Below are 21,470 nucleotides of genomic sequence, written 5' to 3'. Positions count from 1 at the left end.
CTTTGTGGGGCTCTACTGTTAATTCATTTAACCAGTCCTCTGCTGATGGTCACAGAGGTGGTTTCCTATGCCTGAACTGTTTTTAGATAGAGTAGAGAAACTTAACACATCTATAATTAAAGCCAGTTATGATGTAATCCAACTTTTGGAAATAAGTAAGAACACAGACATATGCACTGGAAGGGGACACATCCCCCAAACTAAAAGCTTAGGGTAGGAGTTTTTTTTGTTTTAACAGCAAAAAGCTTCTCTGCATTTTTAATTTTTCTAAAATGTAACGTTTTATAATTAGGGAAAATGCAAAGTTATTATTGCAAAAATGAAAGAAGGGATAAGGTAGTTAACCCACTTGCTAGAAGGAGGAAGAAAGGCTTCCTAGCGTAGGTTGAAGTATGCATAACTGACACCAATGTGGTACTCTGTGTTTCAGCCCCACGATGGACGGATGTCACATCCAGGGACTGGTGGCACTTTTTACACGAGTACATCTATCATCCAGGCTTCTAGAAATCAAAGAATTTTAAAAGTGAAAAACAGAGCATAATGAACACAGTGCTAAGGGAAAAAAATGAATATTGTTTGAAAGGACAAATAGTTTCTTAAAAAAAAATTAACTGTCCAGGAACTCATATTCACGTGATTTGATGGCTAACACTTTGGTTTACAGTTTTGCCAGCGTCCTGGGAAGACAGACGTGTATAAAAACCAGGTGCTGATTCAGGCAATAACCCGAACCTTGACTGCTTTAGATGGTATCATAGGATGATAATTTTTCCAGAATGGGTGGCCCGGATGGACGCTGCTGGCTTACAAATCTCATCTGGGGGCCTGAACTGCATGTCTTGCTGGCGCTACCACTGCCTTCTGACTGACGGGGGCCTGATGGGCCCCCAGACTTCAATGTCCCTCTGCACCCTCACCACAAAGGCGTCTCGAAGGGAGACGGTGAGGTGGTGCTTCTGGGACATCCTGACATCGAAGGAAAACAGCCCTCAGACAGAGGATTCCTGAGGGCCGTTTTGGGGAGTGGAGATGCTTATTTCACTTTTTGCGTCAGTGCAAAGCTTGATATGAAATGAACCAAGAGCCAACAGCTGGTTGCAAGGTGAGTTTTCCAATCTCGTAAAATTAAGCTTAAAATTTCAAAGTACATTTTTCTGTTTTCTAATTACATGATACATAGAAAACACTTCCAAAGTAGCAATGCTTTATAATTTCAGAGTCCAGCTAGGGACTATATGCTTATAAACACTCTGAAATATAGAATGCCCATGTGAAAGGTAACTGGCATGGTTGCGATCTCGGCTAAATGCTGCAGAGAGCAACTCTCATGTCAGAGCTGAGATCCTGAACCGCAACCCGATGGAGAGATCAGGTGTGGGAATTGTGTAATGTATTTATCAATAATATCAAGCTCCCCAATACTATAGTTTAAATGTAATTATAATTATTTCCTTGTAAATAAGTACACATTTTAAGAAATTCTGACATATATAGACAAACATTTCCCTGCACATGTAGTAAGATTTTAAGAATCCCACTGCAGAAATAATGTAGCAATTAAAATAGCATTTATAACAAAATATGTTTAAAATGTTTCTTCCTATAAAAGAGTAAAATTTTAAGTCATTTAAAATAACCATCTGTTTCCTCATGACATAAAATTTTTAGTATCATGTAATTAATATTAATATCACTTTCTGTTAATAACCTTATCTGTCAGATAATAAAGCAAAGATGTAAGGAAAGCTATATTCATTGAAAGAAGTTTAAGAATGCAAAACCAAAGTAATATACAAGTACTAAAGGAGTAAATACACAGAGGGTTTGATGATGACCCTGATCTGTACAAAGCTACCTGTCAGCTGTATCGAATCAATCATCTCTCACCCTACCTACCTACCTACCTATCTTATCCATCCATCCAGCCAGCCAGCCACCCACCCCGATCTATCTCCCTATTTTTATCTCTATCTATCATCTATTACCCTATCTACCTACCTAATCTTATCTGTCCATTGGTCCATCCATCCATCCAACCACCCACAATCTCTCTCTAACCCTATCTATCTTTACCTATCTGTCTATTAACTATCTATCTATCTATCTATCATCTATCCACCTACCTATTTCCTTCTAACCATATTACAACCAATTGTATTTTTATAACCACTCCTCTGCTACCTTTACTTCCACTCCTTTCTTTCTTATCAGTATCTAAAAAATTTTAAGCCCTTTAGGTCTTTCCCTCTTTGTATGCATTTGTAAATAATAGGAAGCAAGGGAAGGATGGAAAAAGATCTGACCAAATTTTATTCTAATAACTGAAAAAGTCACCAGGGAGACAGTATCACTTTAGTTTCTTAAGCTATTTGATTCCTAGATTGAGGACTTGAGCAAAGCAGAGGAATAAAAAATGAATATTTTCCTGGCCCAAAAGTGGTATAAAATCATGAGAAAAAGTCCTATATTGCTTAAAAATATACGTTATAAAATCAGATGGTTTAATGTTGCAAATACAAAAGCTCACTGAAAGTTTTCTTTCCAGTTGGAGAAATGGCATATACATTTGACGAATCTTTTTATGCTACTCCACCTATACGTCATTGGATGTGGGGCAGTAAATGATGCTTTCTATCTGTTAAAAAAATTACCCTAAAATTGAAAGTTTGCAACTAAAACTGCTGGGACCAAAAAACAACCAAACAAAAAAACTAAGTAACTGTAAAATTTTAGACTTCTGTATTTTAGGAAGCTTTAACAATTTACATTAATAACACGTTGTTGCACTGAGACCAATGAGAAACGATGTTACTAAAAATACCAGTGGGATGGGAAATGGCAAGTTTCAGTGACAACTCTCTACTGGAGACTTCTAGACTTCCAGGAGAATCAGGGGTTTCTGGGCTTGGACTACCTCCCTCTCTCCTAACCCACCTCTGCCTCGTCTTTCTACACCAGATGATAACCCATGCTGACTCAGCAGTTGGCTTGTAAAAGTCACAATCACTGCTCCCTGAAAACCATGAGGGGGGCACTTGACTGCCCAGACTCGAGTCCAAACCTTTTGTGGACCCTTTTTCTAATCACCCTTCCTACCTTGATGCCTTGTCTCCAGCTAAGTCCCTTCATTACCCACCCCACAAAGCTCCCCAGACACATGCCCTTCCCAGCCTTCACACACACTCTTCCCTTCTCTGTCGTCAGAGAAGCCGAGAGAAGAGAGAGTCTCCAGCACGATGGAGCGGCCACTGGGCTGCCCATCGCTAAGAAGCAGGTGGCGAAGGGAACCACGCTGCACCTGGGGTGGACAGAGCGCGTGGCCCGGCATTGGATGAGAGCAGTGTCCGGGCTGTGCGGGGAGGGAGGACAGATCGGGACGGATCAAAGAGAAAGCACCTGGTGAGCAGCTGGAGAGGCTGAGTGTAGACAGGAGTCCCAGGAGGGTGTATGGAGAAGGAGGCGGAGAAGGGGCTGGAAGGTCAGAGGGCCACGGAGCCAGGATGGGAGACGCCGGAGCAGGCCTGTCTGCTGAACGGAGGGACCCAACACCCGGGAGAATCTGACGGTACAGGAAGCAGACAGGGTAACTGCAGAGGCAGAGTCCTTTGGAAGTGAGAGGTGATGGGTCCAGAGGTGGAAGGAGCGACACTTCACAAGGGCAGGGACCTCCCAGCCCCTGGCCAGCAGGAAGCAGAGCAGAGGCTGCAGCTCAGGTGCAGCTGGGGCGTGGGGTTGGGAAGGTGAGCATGCGCCTTCCCCTATTTCATTGGTGAGACTTAAAGAGGGTCATCAGGTGAGGGAGAAAGTGAAAGATTCAAGAGGAAAATTTTTGAAAGAGTCATTTTGAAAAATTATGCTGTATCATATTACTTTACGCTACTTTGTGTCAAAACTGTCCCAATTCCTGTGCTGTACGGTAGGTCCTTATTAGTTATCCAGTAGTGTGTATATGTCTACCCAATACTCTTTAATGGCCTATATGGGAAAACAATCTAAAAAAGAGTGGATATATGTATATGTAGAACTGATTCACTTTGCTGTACAGCAGAAACTAACACAACATGGTACATCAACTACACTTCAATGAAGATTAAAAAAAATTGTCACAATCCTTTCCTGTAACTTTGACCCACTGTTTTGAGTTCAATTCTCTGGACGTACACAGGGTAAGGATCCTATCTGTTACCTTGACCGCCATTCACATGCAGTGTTCAACCCCGACCCCCGCTCCAGAAGAGTGGACCTCAATCCCAGCTGTACCTAACAAGCCCCCTGGGAACATCTGGTGCACAGGCTCCACCCCAGGGCCAAAGAAGCCCATCTCCAGCCCTTGGTTCCAGGAGCCAGTACTTTTTTAAAGCACCCTCCAGAGCAGGGCCAGGGACGCCCCTGCCCCAGAGGCCCCTCCCACCTCCCAATTCCTCCATCCCTATCTCTGACGTGGGTTCCAGAGCCTTCTCTACATGCCCACCCACTGCTGTGAACAATCCCCATTTGCCAGTGTCCTTCTGGAAGTGTGGTCCCACAAAAGAGACCTCTCCTTCTCTTAGGGCAGAGTAACTCTCGACGGCATTTCGGCAGATGAGCTACACCCAGGTCAGCCTCGTCGAGGCAGGGTTCCCCATTCTACGTGTGCACAGTTGGTTTGCTGAATCTGAATGCAGGATATTTATCTTAGTTTCACTTTGTTAGCCTGACCCATTTTGTGCTCTCTGAATAGGGAGGATGCTGGGATTACGCCCGCCAATGTGTGTCGTCCACGCGTCCTCAACACAGGCCGACGGTCAAGGCCACCCCGGGTCTCCCTCAGGCAGAGTTCTTGGGGCAGCTGAGCGTGGTGTTCAAAGTACAGCACAGTGGAGGCTGAGACACAGCCTGAGATGCAATCCAGCCTTGGCCACCGGCCTGCTGCTACCTGTTTCCTCATCTAAAATGGGGATGGCACTAGCCCTCCTCTCCCGGGTCCTCGTGCCTGACAGGCAGGGAGTGCTGGACGGATGTCATGTGACATCATCACTGTAGTAGCAGCAGAACTGCCATGGGGCTGGTACGACCCCCGCCTTCTGCCTTGGGGGACGGTCTGGGAAGCTGAGTTGAAAGTCTCGCTGCGGACAAGGCACTGCTTGGGTTGGCTGTAGTCATTCTCTCAAGAAAGGAAACAGCCTCCCTTTTCTTTGGGAAGGATTATCATTTAATTCACAGTGAAACACAATGACGGTGGCTGCTAGGGTCCATAAAACCCAAGTCTTCATTGTCCAGACCAGGGTTTCTGGACCTCTGTGCTACTGACTTTGGACCAGATGGTCCTCTGTCGTGGGGAGCTGCCCTGCGCACTGCAGGGGGTTCACAAGCTTCTCTGGCTTCACCCACTCGATTCCAGTAGCAAACCCCTCCAACCCCCTCAACTGTGACAACCTAAACTGTCTCCAGACACTGCTAAATGTCCCCAGGGGAGGGACACACAAAATCACCCCTGGTTGAGAACCACTGGTCTAGATGAAGATACCGAGGGCCAGAGAGGCCAAAAGATATGGTCCAGGTACCATAGCAACTGGCAACAGTATCCTGCTCTAACATCTGTTTAAAATGATTTCTAGACGTTTGCCAGGCAACAAGAGAACGGCTGGCCTGCAGGTATGCAATCTCCTGCTCCCGGTCTGATACTGGGGCAGCGTTTCCCCTAGTCAGCACCTGCTGCTAGAAATAGCTGTTAGCAAGGAACTGAGGAGGCAAAGTACAAAGTAACAACGTTCTGATTGGGAGGAAAAAAATACACCTTTTACCCCCTGCGGCCAGATACCCTAGGAAGCTTCTGCTTTCTCCTCGGTCCCATGCAGAGAAAGGGAAGCAGGTTCTGCCTGCAGAAGGGAACTGGGGTCATCCCTTTAATTAGGCCGACGAGCCTGGTGGGGGGAACAGACCGCAGCGGCCAAGACCGGGCGTGCCCAGCTTTGAGATGAGAGCCCACAGGTCCTTTAATACTGAGCTTAGCTGAAGGTTGATGACAACCCCCAGGGAATGGTTTCTGAATGCCAGCCAAGATTTGGGAGAAACAGATGAGAAAGGCAAAGTTCAGCAGAAGTGAGAGAAGGGAAAATGTCTACCTTCCCTTAAAAAGCAAGCTCTATGAAAAGATAAACAATTTTTATGATACGTTGTTTTAATACTAAGAAGTCATTTCTCCTTTAAAAAAAATAGCAGAGGGGAAAACTATAAGCTTTGGAATCAGAAAGACCTGGGTTTGAATCCTGGCTATTAAGAGTGTGGTCTTAAGATTCTCGACCTTTTCGAACCTCACTTATGAAACAGGGATAATGATTCTCAGGAAATGTGCATTAGATGTCAAGCTCCTGACACAGAGATGCAGCTGTACAAATTCAGACTCTAGGTAAGATGGCCAAACAGGCACATGAAAAGATGCTCAACATCGCTAATTATTAGAGAAATGCACATCAAAACTACAATGAGGTATTAACCCACACCGGTCAGAATGCCCATCATCAAAAAATCTACAAACAATAAATGCTGGAGAGGGTGTGGAGAAAAGGGAACCCTCCTCCACTGCTGGTGGGAATGTAAACTGGTGCAGCCACTATGGGGAACAGTATGGAGATTCCTTAGAAAACTAAAAACACAGCTACCGTATGATCCTGCAATCCCACTCCTGGGCATATATCCAGAGAAAACTCTAATTTGAAAAGACAAGTGCACCCCCAATGTTCATAGCAGCACTATTTACAATAGCCAAGACATGGAAGCAACCTAAATGTCCATTGACAGATGAATGGATAAAGATGTCGTATACATATAAATGGAATATTACTCAGTTATAAAAAGAATGAAATAATACCATTTGCAAAAACATGGATGGACTTAGAAAATATCACACTAAGTGAAGTAAGTCAGATAAAGACAAATATCATATGATATAACTTACAGGTGGAATCTGAAAAAATGATATGACTGAATTTATTTAGAAGACAGACAGACTCATAGACATAGGAAACAAACTTATGGTTACCAAAGGGGAAACAGGGGGTATAAATTAGGAATTTGGGATTAATAGATACATACTACTGTACATAAAATAGGTAACCAACAAGGACCTACTGGGTAGCACAGGAAACTACATTCAGTATCTCGTAATAACCTATAATGGAAAACAATCCAAAGAAGAATAGATATATATGTATAACTGAATCACTCTGCTGTACACCTGAAACTAACACAATATTGTAAATCAACTATACTTGAATTAAAAAGGAAAAAAAAAAAAGGTGGGAGTGGTAGTGTCACACTACCACCACCTGCTGGTCACATGATAAAATTGTTAGCATAGAATCCAAGGAGAGAAAAAAAGTGCTCAAGCTGTAAAAATTAAAATGAATGAACTGACAGTAAACCTTCCCAGAACCCACAGTTACAGCATGCTCTCTGTAATCTCAAATGCAGGGCTGCCTGCCCCTCCTGGGGCTGGTTCTATGAGAAAGAAGAAACCAAAGGAAGTGCAGGACACAACGACCAGAGCTGAAACCTGTGTTTCTAACTTCTACCATTAAAACAAGCCTTGTAAAAAATGTCCATGATGACAAAAAATATTTAAAAGTTAGCAAAAATGCAAGCGCTTCAGATTCAAGATTGGTTGTCTAATAACCATAGATTCTGGTGGGAAGACGTGTGGTTAAATGGTTAGAAGGAAATGGGCACACACACACCTTCCATGTGGAAGAGTGAAAGATGGGTATGGTTTTTATACTTGAGGCTGACAAGGCTGGACGGTGGCCTGGTGGAGGCAGGTGGAAGTGAAATGTTCAAGAGTCATCTGAAGCAGTGCAGTACTGCCGGTGATGGGCAGCCAGGGTGGCAGAAGATTAACTCTTGGAATGAAGCAATCAGAGATGGGGTGGAGCCATCAGAACAACCTGACAGTTAAGAGGAGCGGGGAGTTTGGCTGCCACGGCAACGGCCACCACTGAGACCCTCAGCCCACAGCTGGCAGTGGCAGGAGATGGTGTGGCAGGCCGCCAGGCTTGCCGAGACATGCAGGACCACTCGCAGATGGATGCACAGGGTTCACGGCATTGGCTCGGGCCCTCAGCACAGGTGGGGTGCACCTGAAAATGCATTTTGCCTCGGAGCAAGGTATGACAACTCAGTATACTACAAATGACCCTCCCGGGGGTCCCCTGCTACCCACAGTCATACTAACTCTTGGCTAGCACTTCTAGAGAAAATTACCTATAGAGAAATGATTAATCAAAAAAAAAAAAATCACAGGCTCCCAATGAGGTTGCAGAGAATTCTCAGCCAATAGTTGTTGCAGAGATAATTGTTCTGAATCTATCAATAAAGCTGAGCTGCCCCTTCATTGACTGCAAACACCAATTTCTTTCACCCAGGATTATAAGCTGGTGTTCACAGGCTCACTCCTGCCATTACCGTGATAAACAGTTTAAACCACAACAGGGTCTGACATGTAGATCAATTCTGGGTCCATAAAGAATCTACACAAGAGATTCCAGGACAGAAATTTACAGCCACCAGTTTTTATTCTCTCTTGCTGCAAAAATTACTTCTGTCAAACACTTAGGAGAGTGAGGAAAAATGTAAAAAAATTAATTTTTCATGTACTACTGGAACAGCCTTTTTCAACGCAGAAGCTCAAGACGAATATGTTTCTGCATTTAAAAAATTACGCTGAGCAGCATGTGGTGCTTAGTCGGAGTGGGACCCAATCCTCTGTGCTGCAAGCTGGCAGACAGCAATCTGAAACCCTGAGCTGAGCTGCCTGCATTTCCTCTAAGGGCAGATGCAGCTCTCACGTTAGCAACGCCAAGTTATATTAGACATTTAATTTTAAACCTCAGGTACTTAAATGTAAAACCTTACAGCATTAATAGTCACAAAGCAGTGGGGCATTGCATTTCACAGAATGGATTCTTCTTTTTTCCCCCCTTAATTTAACCAGAACCTCCTGTTTTGTAGTTTCACACACCACAAAGTCATCTATCTAATTAGGAGTTGCTCACAGCTGCTTAAAAGACAGAAACCCCCAGGGTACCTGTGTGTCTAAAGGGGAAGACTTTACAGAGTTCTCTGGAGCCAAAGTCTTAATTTAGTGTGGACAAGGGGGCAGAGAAAAATGAAATCCCAATGTTATGTATTATCATGTACAATAAAAATGTGGGACAATGGGAAGGCATATTCACCAACACATGGGCATTTGGATTCAAAAGCTGCTTACTTCTCCCTGTCCCTGCTGATAGCACAGTGTAAGCTTTTTTATGACTCTGACATCCAAACCAGAGACTGGGGTGAGGGAGAGAAAATGATTTAAAAAAAAAAAAAAAAAAAAAAGGAGGGTGGAGTTTGTATTTCACTGCGACGTAAAGAGAAAAAGCACGACAGAGAGCTCTTAATCATTGTTTGTTTCTTTTGTGATTATTTTCCAAGCATGGCAGGGAACGTGGATGCCCAAGTTGAGGTCTTGAAATCCATTCATAAATGTGTTTTCTTGAAGTCAGCCGTCAGATCCTGTGCCCTGATTTTATTAACAACTGCTCGGCATCTGGCAGGATGGTACCAACGGGAGGGAAGCCAGGACATTACTCTGGCCGCAGGCTACTCCACATCCAGGTGGACCCGAATGGCCCAGGATTCTTGACAACGTGCACTCTGATCCAGGAAGTCTTGCTGGAGCCTGGGACTATGCATTTCTAGGCAACTCCCAGGGGCTGTCAGATACCAGTTAGTCTGTGGACCACACTGAGAAGCAAGGATTTCGAGCAATGGTTCTCAAACTTCAGCATGCAGCATCATTCCATGGAGGGTTTGCTGGCCCAAATGTTGCTGGGTCCCACCCCTGAGTTTCAGATTCAGTGGGTCTGGGATGGGACTTTCGAGTCTGCATTTCTAACCAGTTCCCAGGGGATGCTGCCACCACAGGTCTGGGAAGCATATCTTGAGAAGTGCTGACGTAGATTCTAAGGCCTAGAATGAGGTCACCTGGGTTCATATCCCAGCCTTACCAGGACGTGACTCTGGACAAGCAATATTGAACCCTTCTGTACCAGAGTCTCCCCACCTGGAAAATGGAGCTAAGAGCAGTATCCACTCCACGGGGATCAAATGTGATGATCCATGTGAAGCCCTCAATAAATATTAGCTCTTATTATCATTACTACTGTTTCTCTTTTCAATCATATCTTGGGTGTGACATACCATCCATCCTTAGAAAATATAGGCGTGAAGGAAGATCCCTGAGAAGCTATAGGAATCTTACTTCTGTACAACATTCTGTTGTCTCTCTGGATCTTTGCTATTTAAAGTGTCAGCTGTGCGCCTTAAAATAAGATGCTAATTAATTTTGCAATTCTGACCCCTTAATACTCATCTCTCTTCTTCCTCTCTGTCCTCATTTTCCTGCATTCCAACTAATACCTTGCACTTCCTTGTGGCCCTTCGGCTGTTCCATGTTGCCCTTTCCTCCTCTTCAAGTCTCTGTCCAAACTGCCTTCATGTTTTGAACAACTTCTTCCTGTGGTTTTTGCACACACACAATCCATCTGGTTCTCGAAACGTTGCTCAAGTTTCAGTCTCTTTGGGAAGTTTTCCTTGATTAAATGTCTCCATCCTTAAAATACCTGCACAATTTCAGCCCAAGCTTTCTCCATCCACATCCCGCAGTAGGCTCGTACCAGGGCACAGACTGGTTTCTCATCTCCTGTGTTCACGGTTCAATCTCTGGGGCATCAGCAAGCCTAGCTAGTGTTTCACAAACACACAGTGTGATAGAACAATGGACACTCGGGGCGTTGGCACGTGAGAAATCGCTTTGTAAATTTAAAAACAGCGTTCATCCGTAGGCAACCTCAGTCGTACAGGTACTTTATAAATATGCCCGTACGGACCAATATGATCACCTTCCGATCACCTTCCGTGGGAAGAGGCTTCTCACCAAATCAAGGGTCTGGCGCTCACAGAGTCTCCGACGTGACGGTGTGGAGGTGCCTTGGCATACAGACATGACCAGAGGCAAAGAGCTCTTGGGTAGAGGGAACGTTAGCTAGGGAGTCTTTATCAAAGCGATAATTATGCAAATGGAATATCTGTAAAGAGTGGATTTTAGGTTAATAGGCTACTTCCAATGCTTTTTGTGTAAAAGTATTCTGACTGTGGGGAGGCAAAGACTTGGGGTGAGGCTCTTGTTCAGGAACCTGTTCTTCTAACACCCCCCCCCCCCCCAAATATAACTCCTACGGCACACAAGGAACAGAACCTAGAGACCACCGCCCTCATCGGGCTGTGGTGGTGACTCGACAGTTCTCACTCACAGGAGGAAAGCTTTAGAAAGGGTGCTGCTGGGCAGGGCAGTGTGGGCACCAGGCCGGGAAGAGCCAGCGTATGACTCCTGCCCCCCTCAAACGTGGGCGCGCACCTTCTCAGAGGGTGCCAGAAGGAACCCCCTCAGACAGTAAGGCTAATGCTCATCGAAAAACGGCTGCATTTCCAAGTATTTGATAACGCAATTAAGCACGTGAACTGCGTGCCCCCCCTAAAAAAAGTAACCATGGCAACCACAGCAGATGCTCAGAGACAGAAGCCACAGATGGACACTGCCCTACATACCTACTGACCACGCAAGGGAGAGAAGGACACACCCATTTAAGATTAGAACACAGAGGCTTGCAGAGGTAAGGCCGCCTGCCAAGGCCACCTGCTCGGCAGGTCGGGGGCCTCTGCCTGGAGCACGGATGTGTCTGCTGAGAAGGCCCCCGGCAGGCCTGCCGGGGCACCTGACGGCTATGAACGCACAGCTGTCGCGTTACAAGGGAATAAACTGTACGCGGTTAATTTATAATGACTTCAGCCTCTTCACTGAGCATCTTAAGGTGCTGTCATGGTTTCAGACGAAAGGTGGAACGCCCAGTCCCTGAAGAGGCTGGAGGTAGACGTTCGTTCTCTACCGAAGCATCCTGTTTTGTCTGAGGAAGGAGCCGGGAGCGCGCTGGGCAAGGGCGATGCGGTCTGTAGGCCCCAGGCCCGCGCCGCTCTGGCACCCGCTGAAGCTGCCTTTCGAGACCTCACTCCTCCTCCTTGGTTTGGAGATGTCTTTTCTTTAAGGCCTCTGCTCGGCGGCGTCTGATGGAGGGGCGTGGAGTAACTAGAAATAAGGATGATGTTTATCCAAAGCACACGTCCTGCTGCAGCAGCTGCTGGGTCTATAGGGAAGACCTGATGCTGAATCTTTTAATTAGGACAAATTATGCTAAAATTACTCTAAAACCCTGTCTGATAGATGACACACTACAGTGGGAATTCCTTTAAATACCGGTGAACAGGCCATAGACAAAATGCCACAGGCAAAGCGTGTTGTGGTAAAGTGCAGCCTCAACGCTGCATAATTCACGCGCTCACACGTATGTCAAGATAGTTTCCAGTGTGCACATTTGTTTCCCTAGAATCTGCCCACACTTAAAAAAAAAAAAAAAAAAAAGCAAGAGGGAAGACTCTCCAAAACTTAGATGATATACCAGGAATCTTGGAGAACGGATAAGGAGAATGAATTATGTGTTTTCCTTTGATGCAGAAACACCGCAAAGCCTAACCACATAAAATGCACACTAAAGATGGAAAGTGCAGGCCACATCATGCAGGCAAGTGTGGTCAGGGGCATACCACCTGCAGTCGGGTCTCAGCCCTGCCTGCGGTCTCAGTTTCCAAATCTGTCAAGTGGGAATGAACATCTACCGCTCCCTGCACCAAAGAAGGACACGAGATGCCGCGGGTGAGACAGCCGATCAAGGATAAAGCGCTCCACGGGTGGAAGGCTGGCCGGGCAGCGTCGACAGGGTGGTCGCCCTCAGAGCGGAGCTCGGAGAGCTCGGGGAGTCACGTCCAGCCCCTGGTTTACAACCGAGGACCGCGAGGTGGCCGCAGGTCCGTGGGGCTGTGCCCTCTCTTACCACTGCTGATGGCTGAGTTTGCAATGACCGTAGCCTCGCTCCACTGGTCGGCACTGGAGACAGAGTAGGACCGTTGCTGCATGCCGTCCGGTCGGCTGTTGAAGGAGCCCAGGCTGACGCCGCTTGCCATCTGAGACCCAGGCGCACTAGTGACATTCCCTAGGAATAAACAAGTCAGGTGAACACCAGCGCGCACTGCACACCCGAAGCCGGCACGAGTTAGTCTAGGGGCTTAACGCGCCTGCACACCGTGGACCTGACACCGAGAGCAGCCGGCGTCCCGATACAGGGCAAGTGGAAGCATCACACGAAACAATGTTCCAGAGGAAAATAGGGTGAAGCAGGTCTTACGGTGTTTGACAAAGGAACCCGATGCTTCAGATGGCTACACCCACCACAATCCAAGACAAAGATGCACACCACCACCACCGCCATCTCTAGATGGAGTAGCGGTGAAGACAAAAGACCCGCTTTTGGGAAAAGCGATATTCCTGGCAGGCCGGCGAGCCGGGCGCTGAAGGAGCCCTGCTGCATCCACACATCAATGGAAATGAAATGATCACCAGTCGGGGGTCAACTGTCTAGTGCCAGAGGATTACTTTCGCGGGGAAGCTATACTTCATGATCAACACAAATCAAAGTTGCCAGATGCGACATCGGTGGAAACGCAGACTCTTAAACCAGGTAAGTTTACTCTTAACCTTGAGAAGACTCCGCAGAGGAAAAATAACCTTAGCGACTTCACAGCACGCACATAGACTGCGCTGAAAAATGGTTCCATTGTACACTTAATGATTTGAATCAGTTGCTCAACATCAAAATGAATTATGATCTGGTCACACCAACTTTAGACTCAAAAACATAATTAAGTGCCTTTCTCTAAAGCTCAGCCAATCATACCTTGCTGCCAGTGAGTTCGTTTGTTAGATCTGTAGGCAGATCTTCAAAGGTATTAGGTTTCTTTTTTTAAACATTCCTCCCATTGTTTTAGTTTGGAACCAATTAAGTTCAAAATTGTTTTCACAGAAGGTTTTCATAGCACAAGATTTTAAATACACAGACCGTATTAGTAGTTCCCAAGTCTGGCCAATTACCAGAATTACCCGTGGAGCTTTTTAAAAATAGAGGCTTCAAGAAATTCAAATTTCGATTCAGGAGGTCTGGGGATAGAGCTTGAGGGGATACGCATTTTCAAAAGGACTTTGGTGATTCTGGTGCGCAGCCGGAGGTAGGAACCAGGGCTCCACCACAAACAAGGTCCTCACTGCAATCGCACAGAGCATCCGGAAGTGACAAAGTCATCAATGAAACACATACGTGGGCAAACAGGACAAACAAGCGGTGAATGAAGAGGAAGGATTTTGCTCTGAAAAATATATTTCTACCTTAAAAAATGATGCCGACTTTACGCTGTTGTGGGAACTGGGTACATTTTGAATGTCGTGAAAGTAAGTATTCCTAGGCAGGTTTACCGGATTCCAGAAAAAAAGCCAAAAGTACCACCTGAGAAAGGAAGAACGGGAGCCCACATATCTTCCTAAGTGTGGGCCTCACAGCAGAAGCAGCTGCACCGCCCGGAAGCATCTTCGAAATGCAGGCTCCCTGGTCTCGCCCTCGCCCCTGCTTTTTAATAAGAGCCCCAGGTGACATGTGCACACGTGAAGATATGAGTGGGCCTGCAGGAGAGCTCTGACTGATTTAAAAACCAAACACTTAAACCAGAAAATAACCATGAACACAAAACAAAAACTACAACGAAAGTTCTTCCCCGCCGCGGACCACTGAGGTCAAAGATGCTCCCGGGAAGTGCACCCGCCCTGGCTCCTCGGCTGAGCTGCAGAGGGTCTTGAGCCAGTTTCCCATCTCCCTCCCAACTCTGATGTTCTGATGTTAGGACCTGTCCGAGCCCTAAAGACGCAGCAACGCGTGCGTCCTGAATGGCAGCGTCAGCCAGAGCTGGCGTCCGCTCCAGCACCGGTCCTCAGCAGCCTGGGGAGCAGGGCCAGGTGTGTAGCATCTCACAGGGACAGAGGAGCCAAGGCACAGAGAGACAGCACTAAGGGACACACCACACGCTCCTCCGGGTTTTTTCCACGTGTCGTCTATCATTTAGGGTGCCCTGGAGCTGTCTTCTGGGTGCGCTTCTCCTCGGCCAGATCCCTGTACCACAGGGCATTGCAACAGCCGGACAGCGTGCCCAGCAGCTGACCAGGCGAACCTGTCGGGCAGCATGGCAGGGTCTCCTCCTGGCCCTGTGCTGACACCCGCGTCTGCCACCCCCTTCTCCCCACACCTTCTACGCCCTGCTCCCTTCTGAGGAGGGCACCCGTTGGGTTACCTCTGGCTCCCAGCTGGGCTGAACGAGGGGGGAGCACAGGAGTGTGAAGTGGGGATGTGCATCCCTGGCCCCCCTTCGGGTCCGTGGTGGTCCTGGTGCCACTCTGCCAGCCCTGGTGCCTGTACTACCTCCCGGCTTCTCTCTGCCCACACCTCTGTCCCTTTGCAAAGAAACCCTTCTGAGCAGGAGGGTGTGGGCCTCTGCCTTCCCTTCCTTGTGGGAACCCTGGTCCCGCACGCCCACCATTTAAGAGGGGTTCACAACTCCTCCTGAGGCTCTGAGGCCCCTTCCATTTTCCAGTGTGGTCCTGGTGTCTGAATTTTACGTGAATTCATAAAAACGCTAACGTTAAGGGACTTCCCTGGTGGTGCAGTGGTTAAGAATCCACCTGTCAATGCAGGGAACACTGGTTCAAGCCCTGGTCCGGGAAGATCCCACATGCCATGGAGCAACTAAGCCTGTGCGCCACAACTACTGAGCCCACGCGCCTAGAGCCCGTGCTCTGCAACAAGAGAAGCCACCGCAATGAGAAGCACACGCACCGCAACGAAGAGTAGCCCCTGCTCGCCGCAACTCGAGAAAGCCTGTGCGCAGCAACAGAGACCCAATGCAGCCAAAAATAAGTAAATAAATAAATAAACAGATAAAAACTAATTGTATAAAAAATGAGCTTTATTAAAAAAAAGCTAACATTTTTATGGTGGGTGGAAGGAAAAGGAAGTGATGGAAAGAGAATAGGAGAAAAAGCACAATGAGAAGCTGCATGTGGGCTGCGACCCCACTCTGAGCCGGGCCCCCTGAGCCCGTGCTGCCCACGGGGACACCTACTGTTTGGTGAGAATGTCAGGGGGATGATTCCTTCCTCCCTTCAGCGCTCATCCGTACCCCTGACAAGTCATTATCAAGTGTGGGATTTGTCCACAAAACCTCATTTCATACCACCTGTAGGCACACAGGGCCAAAACACCTGAAAAACCAAAAATAAATTCACCATCCGTCCGTCTTTGGGCAGATGAGTCCAGCAGTGCCCCGTCCCTTGTTCATTCTGTCTGGGGTGTGTCTCCGAGGACGACCAGCCCCAAACCCTCCTGACATACTCCAGTCAAAAGGCAGAGAGAATTATCTTAGCGCGTCCAGCACTGACTACTTGGTGCCAAAGTCCAGGAATAAGTAGCCACAGGCACTCAGGACCGCCAAGTCCATCTGAACTCTGCGTCAGGGACGCAGGAAACATTCAAACGGAGACATCGGATAAAGAGGTAGTCTTAGGATGACAAGTTCTCCATCTTAAGGCCAAACGTCTACCAGGGAAAGAGTAGATTCCTTAAAATGTACAGGCGAATGAAAAACTATGCAATGATGCTGGTCATACCTCTGGTTTTTAAACTTCCAGCTGTTTGTCGAATGGAATTTTCAGTACATTAAGCTGCTGGTGGATCCACCCTGGGGTTTAGCTCCTGAGGGGCCCCCAAGGAACCAAACTGGGATCTCCGGGGTGAAGAAACTCCTGTCAAGGCTGTGTGGTCCTGGTGTCTGATTGCAGAATCCGTACGAGACCCAAAACAGCCGCATGGAATCATTCAGAAAGCACACCCTGAGGGCCCTCCAGCTGGCGAGGGTCTTCTTATCCCAACCACACCCAATTCCCAATTGTCAGACTAAACACAGACACCATGACACCACGACTGAATTCTGGCCAAATGAATGTGTGTACATGGCCACATGGTTATAGAAGTAAAATTTTAAAACAGATCCATAATCTTGGGGCCTGGCGTCTGGGTTGAGCTCATAGATGTGTTTTTGCTTAGAGGGCAATGAGTTCTTTTTTAAGTAGAATTAATTTGGGAGTGTGCATCTAAAAATCTGTGGTTTCTGGCATTGTTTGAAAAATAAGAACATGCGGCAGCCATGGGCCTGTGTTTATTCTCAGAAACAGTCAGTTGACTCCATCCCTTGAATCCGTCTGGGTTGTCTGAATCTACCCCGCAAGAAGACAGGGCACACACCAGCCCTCCTGCCCACCCAACTTCACTCAATTACCTGCCTGCCTACTTCCCGATCTTTGGTGACCACGAGCTACAAAATCTTCCAAAAATATACAGAGGACGATTCTCATTTCAGAAGGAAAACATTTCTCATTTTCTCTCAAGAGAGTAAATCTCTTTTTTATACATGCCCATTCACTTTAATTTCAGTTAAAATGTTTTGAAAATCAAATAATAAAAGATCAACTAATTGTGACATAAGGAAACAAAAAAAATTGTGAAGGGTAAGAAATATTGTTTCTGCCCTAAATATATATACTTTGGAGTTCCACAAACAGGTGCTTGCCTGTAAATGTAAATGTATAAAGACACATGTTCCAACTCTGAAGCAAACCAGTGGTCCACAGACTTGGTCATGACACTGTGAAAGTAGCCTTGCTGGCTTAATGTGGCTCATGACACATCTTGTCCCAAGCATGAGCAGTCTTGGGCCAGTGGTCATATTTTGAGGCATTTCTACTTACTTTGAGTAAATCCTTCAGTCAAAGCAACCAACTACCCCCCAACTGTTTCATGAATATGTTTAGTAACTATACAGAGTTAAAATCTAATGATAGTATTTTATGTCATAATTTCTGATGCTTATTTTCAAGTGCATGCACGCACACACACACCCAACAGAGGCTAGTGCATAAGTTCATTTCTGTTCCTGAATGAACCTAACTGGTCAAGTAGTACTGACCTGCCCCTGCTTCTGCCCTACGTGTGAGCACTCAGGGAGCGTTCACCAGATTGAAAGCACCTCTAAGCATATAAGGAGATGCTATGTTTCAAATCACTTTCTCTCTTCTCACAGTACTCAAGGGTGACCTCTCTCATTGAACTGCAATTCATTTCACATTAATAAGTTATTAATTAAGGCTGTGGATCTGGAGTTCTCACTTGTGACTTATCTGATTCCCTGAGAGCTAAGGGTCTTAAAATCAAGACCACCTGCGATCAAGTGATGCCTAAACACTGTTCTAAGTGCAGCCAGGGTCAGCCCGAAGTGAGGCAGAGGCCTCGGTGATCAAGAGGAATAGCTGGGGATCTAAAGCCCAAATGGCCCACAACGATCCACAGAAACACCTCGCTCGGGGTGGGGTGACTGCCCTGTTGATCAGTCAATCACTGCAGGGGCACACGGTCTGAGAGGAGCCCTGCCCGACCAGGGCCCTGGTGATGCCCAGGAGAGAAAGACTGCTTCCTCTCCCAGCCAGGTGACCACCTAAACCGTATCTGTGTGCTACAGAATTTCATTTGTGTATCTGGAAAACAAGACAAGAGGCTGGGGTCTCTCCAACGGGGAGGACTCAGAACAGGGCTGGAACTTGCTGTCTTTCAGGCACGTCTGTGTTTCTCCAGAGAGAAGAGATTCCACAAGCCAGACTGGGACGTCCCCTCCCCTGGAGCACAGGGGGCAGGTCTAACAACTGGCTCTAGCTCACCGAGCTCCGAGCAGACACAAGGCCTTAAAAGGAGGCGGGCGGATGTTCGCCTCCCTGAGATGAGCACCAGGCCTGTGCCTGCCTGTGGGTGGGAAGGGCACTTTTCATCTTTCCTTCCCTTCTCTCCCCTCATCCCCGTCTTCCACCCTCCCTGGGCCCCAGCTCTCCCAGGACACCCCCTCCTGCTGGTAGACAGGTCCATGGGTCCCTCACGGCACGGCACAGGGGGGGTGGCACCTTTTTGTTCCGATGGTCTTTTCAGGAACGTTTGTGCAGTGAACAGACCTGGATGATGGAGAGACCGTCTTCCTCCAGAGGAGGGCGGATCTGTGCGTTGTCAGGATGAAAACGTCATGTTCCAGGGCAAAGGCTGGGCAGGCGTGCCTGTACCCCATTATACAAGACTGCGGTTTCCTGAGCTCGGGGTTCCTCTCCTGTAATGTGATGCACTGTGTATGCTGGTGTCACCTGGCCCCGAGGGAACTGGTGCACGACACTGCTGAGACTCTGGCCGCTGCTACTGCTGTGAGTAACAAGCTGTCATTTGTCCTGACACAGGGGTCTCACCATCCAGGAAACAGGCAGGCTGGCTGAACTTGCAGGGAGGGTAAAATCGGACCCTGCACAGTCCTGGTCACCAGTTCTAACACCGACCTACTACATTTCCTTGTCTCACTGCCTGGAACCCCTGCTGTGCTGGGCAGGATGAAGAAGACAGTCCCTGGACCAGCCACCGTCTGGTCCAGGAGAAGGTCTCAGACAAGCCCACGAGTGGCCAAAATGCAGGGCAAGGAACACAAGAGCCGTGAGAAGGTCAAAGAGGCAGGATATCACGCCTGCTGGAAGCTTCAGGAGAAACTTCATGGAACACTGTAGATCTATTTTAGACTTTGGAATTGGCCCATCTCTGTAAATAATAATATGGAAAGAGGGGATACTACCTAACACTATCCCCCAACAACCCAAACCTGATGTAAAGCTTTCACAGAACAGCCCAATTCGTTTTTTTTGTCTCTTAAAAGATTCCTCTTTTTTCTTTCACATCCCTCTGGATTAAAATCACACCAACATAAACAGATGAATGGATAAAGAAGATGTGGTGTATACACACACACACACACACACACACACACACACACACACACACACACACACTGGAATATTACTCAGCCATAAAAAAGAATCACAGTTTGCATTTGCATCAACATGGATGGACTTGGAGGTCACTATGCTAAATGAAATAAGTCAGACAGAGAAAGACAAATGCTGTATGATATCACTTAATGTGGAATCTAAAAAATACAACAAGTTAGTGAATACAGCAAAAAAAGAAGCAGACACACAGATATAGAGAACAAAGTAGCTGTTACCAGTGGGGAGAGGGAAGTAAGTGGTACAAACTATTAGGTATAAAATAAGCTACAAGAATATACTGTACAACACAGGGAATATAGCCAATATTTTATAATAACTCTAAATGGAGTATAACCTTTAAGAATTGTGACTCACTATATTGTACACCTGTAACTTATATAATATTGTATAGCAACTATACTGTAATAAAAAAATTTAAAAATAAAAAAAGGACAAAAAAATCATATAGACATGCAGAAACAATCCACCAGAACACATGTACAAGAATGTTCATGGCAGAATTATTGAGAATGGCTGAAACGTCCATCCATCCACCACGGGTACCTCGTGGTAGATCCACACCAATAAGAATGAATGGCCTCTGACATGGGCCACAACAGGAGAGACACCAGAGACAGGATGTGGATCCGAAGAAGACAAACACGAGGGCTCCACCTGTCCTGGTCCCGTACAGCCATACGATGGGTCAAACCCAACAGGCAAAGCCCATCTACGGAGTGGGAAATGAGACAATGCTCACCCTTGTGTGTGTGTAGGGGAAGATGTGGGCAGTGATGGGATGGGGCCCGGGGGCTTCCTGGGCTGCCGGCCACCTGCTGCTATTTGACTCATGTGCTGGTCACCCGTACACTTAGCTAGAACTTAGGATTTTGCACTTTGTAAGTGTACGTTAATCAATAAAATTTACCCCCCAACCGCCCCCCCCCCCAAACAACTCATTTGAATGGTTTGTGAACACAGAGTTCAGATCAGGAAGTATGAGAAGAAGTCACCAAGGAGCAAGGAGACGGTTTCACCCGTGTTACATCCCAAAGAGCGGCCCAGCCCTACAAAGTATGGGATGCCGGCATCCAGAGGAAGCGAGGCACAAAAGGACCCATCTGGTATTGTCTCAGTATTTTTTTTCCCCAAACAGTATCTGCATTATGATGACATACGTGGTCGACTTCCTGGCCCATTCTGGAACACAGGAGAGTCTGTCCTCAGAGATCCCCTCTACTGATCAGCTGGCTGCTGGCCTTGCTGAGCAGGGGCGGCTGCATTAGGATGTTAATCCACAGAGCCCCACACCAGTGCCTTGATATGGAGATGTGTGTGCCCACTGGGCCGGCTGATTAGCGCGAGCTTCCATGTGTCAAAAGCGCCAGATTCTTCCCGAAGAATAATTTTAGCTTTGCTTACATCCCTAAAGTGTAAGAGTTGATTTGAAAAGGTACTTACCTCCACCATATGCTATTTTTCTTTAAACAATTTGCATTTCAAAGTGAATATGGCATTTATAGCTGAATGAATATCAGTATGTTGCCTGATCTCACAC

The 21,470-nt window shown here is 46.8% G+C and overlaps 1 protein-coding gene across 12 annotated transcripts in view; it reads right to left on the bottom strand.

Moving 5' to 3' along the window:
• AGAP1 (ArfGAP with GTPase domain, ankyrin repeat and PH domain 1) overlaps window positions 1-21,470 on the bottom strand; it is a 551,312-nt gene that overhangs the window by 152,367 nt on the left and 377,475 nt on the right. For 8 of the 12 annotated variants that reach the window (XM_007184760.2, XM_007184762.2, XM_057550993.1 and 5 more), the window contains exon 12: window positions 12,969-13,127. The exons of the other annotated variants lie outside the window; for them this stretch is intronic. In XM_007184760.2, coding sequence (XP_007184822.2) covers window positions 12,969-13,127 — 159 coding nt within the window. The remainder of the gene's footprint in view (window positions 1-12,968; window positions 13,128-21,470) is intronic. 12 annotated transcript variants of the gene reach the window in all.

This window comes from Balaenoptera acutorostrata, chromosome 8, assembly GCF_949987535.1.
Source record: "Balaenoptera acutorostrata chromosome 8, mBalAcu1.1, whole genome shotgun sequence".
NCBI classification, from domain to species: Eukaryota; Metazoa; Chordata; class Mammalia; order Artiodactyla; family Balaenopteridae; genus Balaenoptera; species Balaenoptera acutorostrata.
The sequence above is the reverse complement of the archived record's forward strand: the minus strand, read 5'-3'. Positions and strand labels throughout refer to the sequence as shown.